Source organism: Cervus elaphus, chromosome 2 (assembly GCF_910594005.1).
Source record: "Cervus elaphus chromosome 2, mCerEla1.1, whole genome shotgun sequence".
Taxonomy (NCBI): domain Eukaryota; kingdom Metazoa; phylum Chordata; class Mammalia; order Artiodactyla; family Cervidae; genus Cervus; species Cervus elaphus.
In genome coordinates this window covers 28,275,130-28,290,663 of record NC_057816.1, presented here as the reverse complement: position 1 = coordinate 28,290,663, position 15,534 = coordinate 28,275,130, and the positions used below count along the sequence as shown (strand labels likewise).

The following is a 15,534-nucleotide window of genomic DNA, read 5'->3' as shown; positions in this document are numbered from 1 at the left end:
CATGCTTTTTCAATGATCCAGCGGATGGTGGCAATTTGATCTCCAGTTTCTCTGCCTTTTCTAAAACCAGCTTGAATATCTGGAAGTTCTTGGTTCACATACTGTTGAAGTCTGGCTTAGAGAATTTTGAGCTTGACTTTGCTAGTGTGTGAGATGAGTGCAATTGTGTGGTAGTTTGAATATTCTTTAGCATTGTCTTTCTTTGGGACTGGAATGAAAGCTGACCTTTTCCAGTCCTGTGGCCACTGCTGAGTCTTCCAAATTTGCTGGCATAATTGAGTGCAGCACTTTCACAGCATCATCTTTTAGGATTTGAAATAGCTCAACGGGAATTCCATCACCTCCACTAGCTTTGTTCATAGTGATGCTTCCTAAGGCCCACTTGACTTTATATTCCAGGATGTCGGGTTCTAGGTGAGTGATCACACCATCATGGTTATCTGGGTCATGAAGATCTTTTTTGTATAGCTCTTCTGTGTATTCTTGCCACCTCTTCTTAATATCTTCTGCTTCTTCTAGGTCCAAAACATTTCTGTGCTTTATTGTGCTCATTCTTAGATGAAATGTTCCCTTAATATCTCTAATTTTCTGGAACAGATCTCTAGTCTTTCCCATTCTATTGTTTTCCTCTATTTCTTTGCACTGATCACTGAAGGAGGTTTTCTTATCTCTCCTTGCTATTCTTTAGAACTGTGAATCAATTGGGTATATCTTTCCTTTTCTCCTTTGCCTTTCACTTCTCTTCTTTTCTCAGCTATTTTTAAGGCCTCATCAGACAACCATTTTGCCTTTTTGCATTTCTTTTTCTTGGGGATGGTCTTGGTCACTGCCTCCTGTACAATGTCACAATCCTCTGTCCATAGTTCTTCAGGGACTCTGTCTATCAGATCTAATCCCTTGAATCTACTTGACACTTCTATTGTATAATCATAAAGGATTTGATTCAGGGAATACCTGAATGGTCTAGTGATTTTCCCTACTTTCTTCAATTTAAGTCTGAATTTGGCAATAAGGCGTTCATGATCTGAGCCACAGTCAAATCCTGGTCATATTTTTGCTGACTGTATAGAGCTTCTCCATCTTTGGCTGCAAAGAATATAATCAATCTGATTCTGGTATTGACCATCTGGTGATGTCCATGTGTAGAGTCTCCTATTGTGTTGTTGGAAGAGTGTATTTGCTACGACCAGTGGGTTCTCTCGGCAAAACTCTGTTAGCCTTTGACCTGCTTCATTTTGTATTCCAAGGCCAAATTTGCCCGTCAGTCCACGTATCTCTTGACTTCCTACTTTTGCATTCCAGTCCCCTATAATGAAGAGGACATCTTTTTTGGGTGTTAGTTCTAGAAGGTCTTGTAGGTCTTCATAGAACCACTCAACTTCAGCTTCTTCAGCATTACTGGTTGGGGCACAGACTTGGATTACTGTGATATTGAATGGTTTGCCTTGAAAATGAACAGGGATCATTCTGTCATTTTTGAGATTTTGAGATTTGTCATTTTTGAGATTTGTCTATTGGTGGAGCATTCTGACAAAACGTGGTCCACTAGAGAAGGGAATGGTAAACCACTTCATTATTCTTGCCTTGAGAACCCCATGAACAGTATTAAAAGGCAAAAAGGTATGACACTGAAAGATGAACTCCCCAGGTCAGGAAGTGCCCAATATGCTACTGGAGAAGAGTGGAGAAATAGCTCCAGAAAGAATGAAGAGATGGAGTGAAAGCAAAAACAACACCCAGTTGCGGATGTGACTGGTGATAGAAGTAAAGTCCGATTCTGTAAAGAGCAATATTGCATAGAAACCTGGAATGTTAGGTCCATGAATCAAGGCAAATTGGAAGTAGTCATACAGGAGATGGCAAGAGTGAACACTGACATTTTAGGAATCAGTGAACTAAAACGGACTGGGATGGGTGAATTTAACTCAGATGACCACTATATCTACTACTGTGGGCAAGAATCCCTTAGAAGAAATGGAGTAGCCCTCATAGTGAACAAAACAGTCCAAAATGCAGTGATGTTTAAATATATGGAATTTAATATATAAAGAAATACAATATAATTTATTCCTGGATCAGCCACTTACTAGCTGGATTACCTTGGGAAAATTGTTAAATATCTATTATCTGCAGTTTCAACATCAAGAAAATGTATAAATTAACAATCACACTGATTTTTTTCAAAAAGTAGTAATGAAAAATATGTGTGCTAAGTTGCTTCGGTTGTGTGTCTGACTCTGGACCCCATGGACTGTAGCCTGTCCGGCTCCTCTCCACCCATGGGGTTCTCCAGGCAAGAATACTGGAAGGGGTTTCCATACCTTCCTCCAGGGAATCTTTGCAAGCCAGGGACTGAACTTGGGTCGCCTGCATTGCAGGCAGATTCTTTACCATTCTTTGAGCCAGCAGAGAAGCCCCAGTGAAAATATGCCATAATGTATAAGGAAGTACAATTCGGCTTTCCAAGTGGCGCTAGTGGTAAAGAACCCACATGCCAATGCAGGAGACTTAGGAGACAGGGGTTTGATCCCTGGGTTGGGAAGATCCCCTGGAGCAAGGCACTCCAGTAGTCCTGCCTGGAGAATCCCATGGACAGAGGAGCCTGGCGGGCTATGGTCCACAGAGTCACAAAGAGTCAGACACGACTGAGTGACTCAGCATAGCACACAGCACAAGTGTACTTTATAAACCACACAAAAGAAACACTGCACCCTCCACCAAGTAACACAATTAGGAAAAACTATTATAAAAAAGTAATCAAAACTTATGTTTAGGGAAAATGATTTCAGATTGTACTTTGTCACAGTCTAATTTAGACCCTTTATTAAAAAATACTAAAAGGTACAAAAGGCAATTTCATCTCTCTGACCCACCATGTCATGGTCAGAAAATCCTTTCATATATTACAAAATTAATGGAATTTAATATTGATAACATAAAAGCAAACTGGAAATGGAAATATATAATTGTAGTAAATTGAGAATATCCCTTTGTTCGTTCACCAAATAAATCATTTTTCGGGAAAGATCTTTCAAGTCTGGTCAATATATTGAAAAAAAATCAATAACTATGTTGAACAATGTGAAAACCATCCTGGTTTTTCTGAATTTTTTTTTTGTGTGTGTGGAGGGTATTATTGCTTTCTAAGATTGTTTCTTGGGTAATCTCTTCTAACAGGCATTGGCTATTAAATTCCATGCTTTACCAAACCATAGCAGCAAAGGAACAAGCAAGTTAGGAACTACACATTAACTACAGATTAATTATCAGTGGATGTTGAAAGCTGAGCAGCAATACTCACAACTCGACATGCCAAAGACTAGATAGTCTGAAATAGAATGAATAGCATATAGTTTAAAACACAGGCTCTGAAATCAGATATGTTGAATTCAAAGAAAGATTTTAACTCCTATAGCTGTGTGACATTTGGGGAATAATTAACTTCCTAATACTTGGTTTCCTTATTGTCTATATATATATATAAGAATCCATGATATCTTTCTGGTTTACTTCACTCTGTATAATGGGCTCCAGTTTCATCCATCTCATTAGAACTGATTCAAATGAATTCTTTTTAATGGCTGAGACCATTACAGTATACTAACACATATATATGGAATTTAGAAAGATGGTAACGATAACCCTATATGCAAAACAGAAAAAGAGACACAGATGTACAGAACAGACTTTTGGACTCTGTGGGAGAAGGCAAGGGTGGGATGTTTCGAGAGAACAGCATCGAAACATGTATATTATCTAGGGTGAAACAGATCACCAGCCCAGGTTGAATGCATGAGACAAGTGCTCGGGCCTGGTGCACTGGGAAGACCCAGAGGGATCGGGTGGAGAGGGAGGTGGGAGGGGGTATCGAGATGGGGAATACATGTAAATCCATGGCTGATTCATGTCAATGTATGACAAAAACCACTACAATACTGTAAAGTAATTAGCCTCCAACTAATAAAAATAAATGAAAAAAAAAAAAGAATCCATGATAAATCTGGTACAATTAATTTATCTCAATGGCTGGAAGGTACAGCAATGCAGAAAGTGGGAACAAAAATCATAGGTCCTGTGTATTTCCTCAGTTGAAGCTGTTTACTTTTCCAATGTTTTTGTAAGCTTAAATAATTTTATTTGTGGCTAGTAAAAAATAGTATCCATTTATTCTAGATGTAGTGGAATGGCAAAAGAAAATGATTCAAGGTGAAATAGAGTCACACATATATTGACTTAAAGGCATGGTAAACTTTGCTGATCCAGTTGGAGATAAGTAAAAATGCTTATCAGTTCAGTTAAAAGGTAGACATAATATTAAAAAAAAAAATCTACTCACTGCTAAGTGGCAAATATTGGCAAATTCTCAAGGAAAAGAATTTTTGGTTTTGAGCTCTTATTTATTATTGTTCTTCACACTTCATATACTTCTCTAACTTAAATAGGAATATAGAGAATGGCCCAGATATACTACTCTTTCAATTCTTTTAAGAGATATCTAATTGTATTTTTTTTTCTTGCTTTTCAATTTAGTGTCAAATGTAGTGCTGGGTGCAATCATGAACAGTCTAGCTCACATTTTTCTATGTTTAAAGGTTTTCATTCTCAAGGAATAAATCTCAGAAAGGTTAACTCAGCTGATTTTTTTATAGCTGTGGTCAATCACTATTTGTTTATTTTGTATTCATCCAAGATATATACTTTTCTCTGAAAGAAAGAGGTTAAGAAGACATTAACATTTGCAAGCCCTTTGAGAGATGTGTTACCAAAGTGTAAATTATATCCTATTGGTCCAGCCTTATTTGAACATGAATAAATTACAAAGAAAAGAGAGTATCTTTAATGGAGCAAAGATATTATTAAAAAGAAATCTTAAAGTGTTTGAATACATTTTAAGTGTTCTTGCTTGCTTTTCCTGAATTAGTGTTCAGTTTTGAGGCAGTTGGGCAAAGAAAGGTACTCAGTCTGGAAATATTCATGCCCTAATAACAGCCATGTTTCTCTCATCATGGATTAGAACATTATAAATGCTTTGAGATTTTATATGTGTATCAGAGGCAAACATGACCATTTTCTCCCTAAAAGTAATATAACCCATTAGATAGTTTTGAAATTATAATCGCTGCTCCCATAAATTGCTAAATTATATGAAATATTTATATCCTTGCTATTCAAGAAAATGAATTTTCAACATTCAACTACTGAGGAAGGGCTGTTTGCACAATGTTTCCACTAAGATAAATGAAAGTTTTATTCCTTGCTACTTGTTTAAAACTCCTTTTCATTTTTACACAAGAGCCCATTTTTCATTACCAGGAAAGTTATGCAATTTGAGCCATGTTACTTTTTATTCACAGTAAATCAATATATGCCATAAGAGCAGAAAAGAAAGTCACATTACTCCCTATCATTGGACCTTCCCTTAGAGCAAGTCCCAGAAGACAGTGCCAGGCTGCATTGCTATAGCAACAGAGCTCTGGTACCTCTTTCGCCTGGCTTGTTATAGTGAGTTGATTTCTACACAGAGGTATAACCCTGAAGATTTTTTATAGTAAAGAAGAAATTACAAAGAATCAATAATAATGTGGGTGGCCTTTCCATTGATCTGTGATGACTTAATTCAAAACTAGTATAATGAAGGTGACTGCATAACATTTCAAATCCCTTTGCTGAGTTCCAATTAAATTATTCATTGCCTTTTCTTTAGGCTTCCTAAGTAGTCAGATTTCTTAAAATATGAAGAAAAAAATATTCAGACTCTTCAGAGTGTTAGAATGAAAACTGATACAGTTTACCCAGTTATAAACATCTGCTATTAAAATGTCTTAAAATAATATCAATCCACTTAAAAATATCAATAATTAGTAAAAAGACAAGAAAACTATATTAGCAATGTAAAAGATTATCTTTTGACTTCCCCTAAAAAGATATAAGATATAATGATGTTTTCTTCCAAATATCCACATGATTCAGCCATAGGTATGAAAACATAGGAAGCCATAGGTCCCTTCCCTCTTTAACCTCCCTCCCATCAAAAATACTGTAAAGCAATTATCCTTCAATTAAAAAAAATAAGATATAATGGTGGAAAGTAAGATACCTTATTGTCTTACATAGGCCATATAAACCATTTTGAATAGTGTCTGACATACAGGTAAACACCTAATAATTATTGTTATAACTTTTATTACTACCACAATACAGTCGGGCAAACAAATTATATCCTTTGCCTTATATTGCATAGTACTATTGATCATGCAATTGTAATACTTTTTGTATCTGAATATTTGTAAAGTAAAAATGATATAAGGAAAACACTACTACATAGTTGAGCCTTAAACTTATTGGAAAAAGGTGCAAGTCCTTTTTACAGGACTAATCTTGTGAATAAAAATCTGCATCTAATGGACCTGCCCTAGGCAGGCAGCTTAGAATGGAGTGTGTTATGGATTTGGGAGTCAGGACCTAGATTTTGTGCATCATACTATTTACTTAAGAACCTTAACCTTAATTAAGTCTTTGTCTTTTCATGTATAACAAAAGGATAAAAACATTTTCCAGCTCAGTGGCAGAGAAGTCAGTGAGACAATGTACATAAAGCACCTGTTATAATGCCTGGTGCAGATGTTTATTAAATTTTAGCTGCCTTTCCTTTAAAGTTTTCCAGGCATTTCCTTCAATCCTAATTTCCAAATGGAATTTACATATAAAACAATATAAATTCAACATTTCTTAGAAATACTTCGATATGTGTATACATGTGTACTCAGTCTTGTCCAACTTTTTGCAACTCCATGGGCTGTATAGCCCACCAGGCTCCTCTGTCCATGAGACACTTCCAGGCCAGAACACTGGAGTGAGCTGCCATTTCCTACTCCAGGGGATCTTCCCAACCCAGGGATAAAACTCATGTCTCCTACTTCTGCATTGGCAGACAGATTCTTTACCACTAAGCCACCTGGGAAGCTGCACTTTGATATAAATGGATTTTAACTCTGGCAAACTGTAGAAAACTTTCATACAATTTTATGTTACAAATTATTTTTTAATTAATTTGATTGATAATGTCTTTCCCAAAGTATGTTTTCATGACCTCCTACCCCACAATAACACTCTGGGGAAAAAAAGGTGGCATAGGGACCATATCCATGGTCAGATACATTTAGAAAATGCTACATAATATATCTCATTCACATGATTAATATATCACATCAATATATTCAGCCCTCCAGGAAATCTCAGATAATCCCAGATAAATAAATCAGTATTATTTAGTGCAAAAGAGTATATATTCACGAGTTGGACCTTTGAATCCTACTTTCATCACTTCAGTTTAGTTGCTCAGTCATGTCCAACTCTTTGTGACCCCATGGACTGCACCACACCAGGGCTCCCTGTCCATCACCAACTCCTAGAGTTTATTCAAACTCATGTCCATTGAGTTGGTGATGCCATCCAACCACCTCATCCTCTGTTGTCCACTTCGCCTCCTGCCTTCAATCTTTCCCAGCATCAGGGCCTTTCCAAATGAGTCAGTTCTTCACATCAGGTGGCTAAAGCACTGGCATTTCAGCTTCAGCATCAGTCCTTCCAAGGAACATTAAGGACTAATTGCCCTTAGGATTGACTGGTTTGATCTCCTTGCAGTCCAACGGACTCTCAAGAGTCTTCTCCATTGTGTATATGTACCACAGCTTCCTTATCCATTCGTCTGCTGATGGGCATCTAGGTTGCTTCCATGTCCTGGCTATTATAAACAGTGCTGCGATGAACACTGGGGTGCACGTGTCTCTTTGAGACCTGGTTTCCTTGGTGTGTATGCCCAGGAGTGGGATTGCTGGATATTACTCAGCCATTAAAAAGAATTCATTTGAATCAATTCTAATGAGATGGATGAAACTGGAGCCCATTGTACAGAGTGAAGTAAGCCAGAAAGACAAACACCAATACAGTATACTAACGCATATATATGGAATTTAAAAAGATGGTAATGGTAACCCTATATGCAAAACAGAAAAAGAGACAGATGTACAGAACAGACTTATAGACTCTGTGGGAGAAGGCGAGGGTGGGATGTTCTGAGAGAACAGCATTGAAACAAGTAGACTATCAAGGGTGAAACAGATCATCAGCCCAGGTTGGATGCATAAGACAAGTGCTCAGGGCTGGTGCACTGGGAAAACCCAGAGGGATGGGATGGAGAGGGAGGCGGGAGCGGGGATCAGGATGGGGAACACATGTAAATCCATGGCTGATTCATGTCAATGTATGGCAAAAACCACTACAATGTTGTAAAGTAATTAGCCTCCAACTAATAAAAATAAATGAAAAAAAAAAAAAGAGTCTTCTCCAACACCACAGTTCAAAAGAATCAGTTCTTTGATACTCAGCTTGGTTTTAGTCCACCTCTCACATCCATACATGACCACTGGAAAAACCATAACTTTGACTAGACAGACCTTTGTTGATCAAGTAATGACTCTGCTTTTTAACTGTCTAGGCTGGTCAAAACTTTTCTTCCAAGGAGCAAGGGTCTTTTACTTTCATAGCTGCAGTCACTATCTGCAGTGATTTTGAAGCCCAAGAAAATAAAGTCTCTCACTGTTTCCATTGTTTCCCCATCTGTTTGCCATGAAGTGATGGAACCAGATGCCATGATCTGTTTTCTGAATGTTGAGTTTTAAGCCAGCTTTTTCACTCTCCTCTTTCACTTTCATCAAGAGGCTCTTCAGTTCCTCTTCACTTTCTGCCATAAGGGTGGTGTCATCTGCGTATCTGAGGTTATTGATATTTCTCCCGGCAATCTTGATTCCAGCTTGTGCTTCATCCAGCCCAGTGTTTCTCATGATGTACTCTGCATATGAGTTAAATAAGCAGGGTGACAATATACAGCCTTGAACTACTCCTTTCCCAATTTGGAACCAGTCTGTTGTTCCATGGCCAGTTCTAACTGATGCTTCTTGACCTGCACACAGATTTCTCAGGAGGCAGGTCAGGTGGTCTGGTATTCCCATCTCTAAGAATTGTCCACAGTTTGTTGGTGATCCACATAGTCAAAGGCTTTGGCATAGTCAGTAAAGCAGAAATAGATGTTTTTCTGGAACTCTCTTGCTTTTTTGAAGATCCAACAGATGTTGGCACTTTGATCTCTGGTTCCTCTGCCTTTTCTAAAACCAGCTTGAATATCTGAAAGTTCACAATTCACATACTGTTGAAGCCTGGCTTGGAGAATTTTGAGCATTACTTTGCTAGCATGTGAGATGAGTGCAATTGTGTGGTAGTTTGAACATTCTTTGGCATTGCCTCTCTTTGTGATTGGAAAGAAGACTGACCTTTTCCAGTCCCGTGGCCACTGCTGAGTTTTCCAAATTTGCTGGCATATTGAGCACAGCTCTTTCACAGCATCATCTTTTAGGATTTGAAATAGCTCAACTGGAATTCCATCACCTCCACTAGCTTTGTTCATAGTGATGTTTCCTAAGGTCCACTTGACTTCGCATTCCAGGATGTCTGGTTCTAGGTGAGTGATCACACCATTGTGTTTATCTGGGTCATGAAGATTTTTTTGTATAGTTCTTCTGTGTATTCCTGCCACCTCTTCTTATTATCTTCTGCTTCTGTTAGGTCCATACAATTTCTGTCCTTTATTGTGCCCGTCTTTGCATGAAACGTTCCCTTGGTATCTCTAATTTTCTTAAAGAGATCCCTGTCTTTCCCATTCTATTGTTTTCCTTTGCATTGACCACTGAGCAAGGCTTTCTTATCTCTCCTTGCTATTCTTTGGAACTCTGCATTCAAATGAGTTATCTTTCCTTTCTTCCTTTGCCTTTTGCTTCTCTTCTTTTCACAGCTATTTGTAGGCCTCCTCAGACAACCATTTTGCCTTTTTGCATTTCTTTTTCTTGGGGATGGTCTTGATCACTATCTCCTATACAATGTCAGGAACCTCAGTCCATAGTTATTCAGGCACCCTGTCTATCAGATCTAATCCCTTGAATCTATTTGTCACTTCCACTGGATAATCATAAGGGATTTGATTTAGGTCATACCTGAATAATCTAGTGGTTTTTCCCTATTTTCATCACTTATGGGGTCGCAAAGCGTCAGACACGACTGAGTGATTCAACTGAACTGAGCTTCATCACTTATTTGCTTATAATCTGGGAAGTTACTCAACCTCTGTGTTTCTCAGCTGTGCAATGAGAATGGCAACATTGCAATGAGAAGTTAAAGTGAGATATCACTGGTGCTAAGATAGAGGCTAATAGAGTCAGTTAACAGTAATAAGAGTTATTAAAAAAAAAATCTGTTTAAACCCATGGTCATGACCCTTCTTTATGAATAATATTTTTTAACATCTTCTAGAACTATAAATCCTTGAAACACATTTTGAACAATGCTAAAGTTAGGGTAGTGGTAAATTGTAATTAAGCAAAAAATTAGTCATCGTATTAGTGCCCAAAGCACAAAAAACATCAGCTACTTCACCACATGTGAGCCCACTGGCTTGCTCTTATTCTCTACTATCAGAACAGGAGAGCAACTGTGTTAAATGTAAAGATCTCACCCCATGGAAGTTCTATTCACTGGAATTATTTACATCCAATTCATGCATTAGCACAGGTCAGTTTATTGCATTAGATTATTTGCATGTAACTAAAAACTGAGCCTTGAAGGAAAGGGATATCAAATGATAAAAACCTTAATGACTATAAAATTTGTAGTCATTAAAACTTTAGCAGAGAGAAAACTGAGCATATGGCTCACTGATGGGGTCTGAAAAGAGAAGGGACATTTATTTTATGTTTATACATTTCCTAGCGCTAACTGAAAACAATTTGTGTGAGTTTTCACAATGGAAATATAAAATAGTGAAGAACAATAAGGAAAGATGAGAGCTTCATCCAAGGAAAAATATACTACAAGTTCACAAAAAAATGCAAAGCCCTGCCTGGTCTAAACAAGACCATGGTGCCAACAAACTTCTCTACTCTTGTCCAGAAGCTAAAAAGCTTAGGCAAAAGAGCAGAAAAATGAGCAGTGAGCTAATTAATCTGATATATTTTAGAAGTCCATTTATTTATTCTCACATTTGCAACTCTTTTAAAGATCCTTGCTTTTTACTATCATCAGAAATAAATGTAGAACAGAAAAAAATTATTCACTCATAATGCCTTCTGAAAATTAAAAAAATATTTTCAATTATTCCTATTCCCTTTAAGTCTTAATCACATTTGATTTATACACAGATATTTTTATATGCAAATACAATTTCAAAGTCTGTTTTCCCACTTAACATTGTATCTGCAGTTTTTTCTCATGATATAGAGAAGTCTTTAAAATAATCATTCCTAGTATCTCAATGGTTATATTCTTCCATGATCAGATATGCAAGTGATTTCTAATTGTATTGTTAAAAACCAGATCTTTTCATTCATACAGTTAGTTCTTTCTTTTAGTTTAGTGGTTTCAAACTTTACGATGCATCAGAATCATCTAGAAGGCTTGTTAAAGCACAGGTGTCTGGGCCCCGCCCTCAGAGCGTCTGATTCAATAGGTCCGGAGGCAGTCTCAAGAATTTGCATTTCTAACCATTTCCCAGATGATACTGCTGCATATCTGAGGACCAGTTTTTAAAATTATTGTTAAATTGTTTACATGGAATAGTATTGTTAAAATACTTACATGGAGTTGCATTGGGGTTGACAAAGAGTATAGACATTTTCATGGCATCTAAGACATATTTCTGAAAACCTTCCTACAAGCTTATACAGTTTTATATTGCCAAGTGATTTTTCAGTACTTGAAGCCTGGTTAGTTACCAACTAATTGAATGAACAAAAGAACAAAGGAAAATTCTTACCTCTCTCCTCCACAAGACCATGACATTAGGCTGAAAGCCATCTATTTACATTTCAAAGATACACAGCATGGCTAAATAGAAATACCTAAATCTCTGTTACTACAGAAGTCAACAAGGAGGTTTCATCATCACTCCAAAGACAGTGAAAAATAATTGATATATTTAAACCTTGGAAGAGAGCAAATTTTTATCTGTACCATAGACAGAAATTGACTGCATTTAGCTTTGTTGGTCTATTAGGTAGTTCAAAAACAGTGCTGCTCATTGGAAGGTATAATGCAAAATCTGGGGCTTTGAGAAATTGTTTTTGATAAACTAGAAACAAGAGAATTCCCACTGTAGCAGGGGATTATTAGCATATTTGCCTAAAAGTGACAGTTAAAAACCTTGGAGATATCCCCTTGTACTAAAGGATTCTTTTTTTTTTTTTTTTTAAATTTTTTTATTAGTTGGAGGCTAATTACTTCACAACATTTCAGTGGGTTTTGTCATACATTGATATGAATCAGCCATAGATTTACACTTATTCCCCATCCCGATCCCCCCTCCCACCTCCCTCTCCACCCGATTCCTCTGGGTCTTCCCAGTGCACCAGGCCGGAGCACTTGTCTCATGCATCCCACCTGGGCTGGTGATCTGTTTCACCATAGATAGTATACATGCTGTTCTTTTGAAACATCCCACCCTCACCTTCTCCCACAGAGTTCAAAAGTCTGTTCTGTATTTCTGTGTCTCTTTTTCTGTTTTGCATATAGGGTTATCGTTACCATCTTTCTAAATTCCATATATATGTGTTAGTATGCTGTAATGTTCTTTATCTTTCTGGCTTACTTCACTCTGTATAAGGGGCTCCAGTTTCATCCATCTCATTAGGACTGGTTCAAATGAATTCTTTTTGACGGCTGAGTAATATTCCATGGTGTATATGTACCACAGCTTCCTTATCCATTCATCTGCTGATGGGCATCTAGGTTGCTTCCATGTCCTGGCTATTATAAACAGTGCTGCGATGAACATTGGGGTGCACGTGTCTCTTTCAGATCTGGTTTCCTCAGTGTGTATGCCCAGAAGTGCACAAAAATAAACTCAAAATGGATTAAAGATCTAAATGTCAGACCAGAAACTATAAAACTCCTAGAGAAGAACATAGGCAAAACACTCTCCGACATAAATCACAGCAAGATCCTCTATGACCCACCTCCCAGAATATTGGAAATAAAAGCAAAACTAAACAAATGGGATCTAATGAAACTTAAAAGCTTTTGCACTACAAAGGAAACTATAAGTAAGGTGAAAAGACAGCCGTCAGATTGGGAGAAAATAATAGCAAATGAAGAAACAGACAAAGGATTAATCTCAAAAATATACAAGCAACTCCTGCAGCTCAATTCCAGAAAAACTAAAGGATTCTTTATATTGGGTAGAGATTTCTCCCTCACCTTTAGAGACTTATGCATATAAATCAACATATGTACATAAGCATATAGATGTATTTACATTAGTAAACATTAGATAGCCATGTATGCAAAGTATCCAATCATACACTGGTTTCTACAAACCCACAGATAAAGCATATGCTTAGCAAAGATATCATCTGCAGAAACGTCTTCTGGGCTCTTTCTCAGTAATCCGTACACATTCTTAATTTTTCATTCTTATTGGTTGTTATCGTATTGACTAAAATGTGTAATGAGAAAATGTGTTCACAATAACAAAAATGCATAATAATCATAATCCATACATAAGTCAAGTCATTGGGTGTTGTCAACAAACTTTGGAATTTGGTTAGACATGAAATTGTTAACTCTAGCTTATGCTGAGAACAGTAAATCAGCAGTAAATGTGTTAGACACAGATTACTAAAAGAACCGTGTAATTATGACTTTCTAAGGAATAGTCTTTCTTTGTAAGTATTTTTTAGGGATTGTTCTCTCTTGGTCTTAGGAAAAGCAACAAACATTTTGAGAGATTAAATTTTCTTGATGATTAACAAAGCAGATCATAGCCTGAAATGTTACTTTATTAAGTTAATAATTACAATCAAAAATTGTTCATGACATCTAGTCAGATTTTTAATTAGGATGACTGAAAAATGGTCAGAGGCCACCAAATCATTCATTGGCACAGGCCCCCTATTTCTTTATTCTAACACAGAAAACCAGTAAAATAATGGCAGTCATCATTTAATCACTCTATTGTAATGAGTTTTGACTTTCCTCACCCTGGTTCATAACCCAAACTTTTTCAAAAGTCATAATCAAATAATTTGAAAGTTATCAGGTCCCATGGGTTGATCATTTCCCAAACTTAAGATATGGAAAACCAGGGCCGAATAGTGTTTCTTATTACCCATTGAAGCAGATTTAGTTCCTTTGAAACTAAATGCCTAGACCAAAAAGGAATTTGTTTTCTCTTCTTTTCCTCATTCAATTTGATTCTATGATCTGTTTGGTGTACATGTAAAAAGATAAAGTTGTATATATTTAGCCCTCAGCAGTAATTATGTATGATAATAAAATTTCCATACCTCATGTCTTCAAACCCAATTGTAAGCACCACCTGGGAAGTTCCTGCTTAGTTACTGGTCATATTTTCCCTGTAACCCGCAACTCAAGTTCTGTATATGCTCAGGAGAACAAGCTGTCAAGTGAAAAGTGAAAATTTACCCTAATAAAAAGGATCTTCTCTCCCACACGGTATCTTCCTTGAGAGAGCCTCTCCACGCAGAACTTGCTTGGGCATTTGCAAGGAGGATCTTCAGAAATCCGCTTCACCTGAAATAGAAGAGCTGGCAAGTTCATTCTCCTTAATCAGATTCCACTTAGATTAATTTGTTTCACGGGTTCAAAGGCCCCTAAACCATTAACGCGTTTAAATGTGTTCTCTATCAGACTATGGACATGATGTGAGCACAGAAATATCATATTAAATCTTAACTATGTAAAGGTCAGGCCCTGAAGGCACTTTGTGCAGGCCAGTAACTGCACTAAGGCCTAAGTGGCTGAGGCCAATAATAATGCTGGAGGATAATCGGGAGCAAATCAACTGGCAGTGTAGGGCTGATGTGCTGGGTTCTCACGTTTAGTGAATTAAGAAGACTGTGTACACTGTGTTGCCAAGAAAGTCTACTGACGGCTAGAACAGCATCTGTATTAACATAGTGCATATGCTTCCCTATCATAATTTTAATATTAATTTTACCCATTTTCAAAACAAATGAGAGTTTAAATTTTATTATTATTTTAAAATGAGACTACTGCTTCACCTTATTTTGAACTCTTTTTGTCATCTTTAATTCATCCAGACTAATCTGGCAATTCACTCCTCAGTAATTCCCATCTTCCAAGACCCATTCTCATAGCACTATCTGACAGTTTATATGTATTTTATAGAATCCATGTCTATCAAATTTTCTGTTTTATCTCCATGTGCAATGCATGCTAAGTCATTTCAGTCATGTCTGAGTCTTTGTGACCCTATAGATTGTAGCCCATCAGGCTTCTCTGTCCATGGGGTTCTCCCTACTCTTTAAAAAATACATATACTAAATGATAAATGCAAAATGCTTATAAACAGTTGTGACAACTAAAGACAATATATAGTCCATGATCTTAGGAATAAGGTTTATTTATGTTTTCCTTTGTTGGGAACCTGCCATTCTGTGTCTCATACCT

The 15,534-nt window shown here is 37.0% G+C and overlaps 1 protein-coding gene across 8 annotated transcripts in view; it reads right to left on the bottom strand.

The window, feature by feature from the left end:
- GAS2 (growth arrest specific 2) overlaps positions 1 to 15,534 on the bottom strand; it is a 168,212-nt gene that overhangs the window by 47,951 nt on the left and 104,727 nt on the right. For all 8 annotated transcript variants that reach the window (XM_043875190.1, XM_043875238.1, XM_043875242.1 and 5 more), the window contains one exon: positions 14,527 to 14,634. In XM_043875190.1, the coding sequence (XP_043731125.1) occupies positions 14,527 to 14,634 (108 nt within the window). The remainder of the gene's footprint in view (positions 1 to 14,526; positions 14,635 to 15,534) is intronic.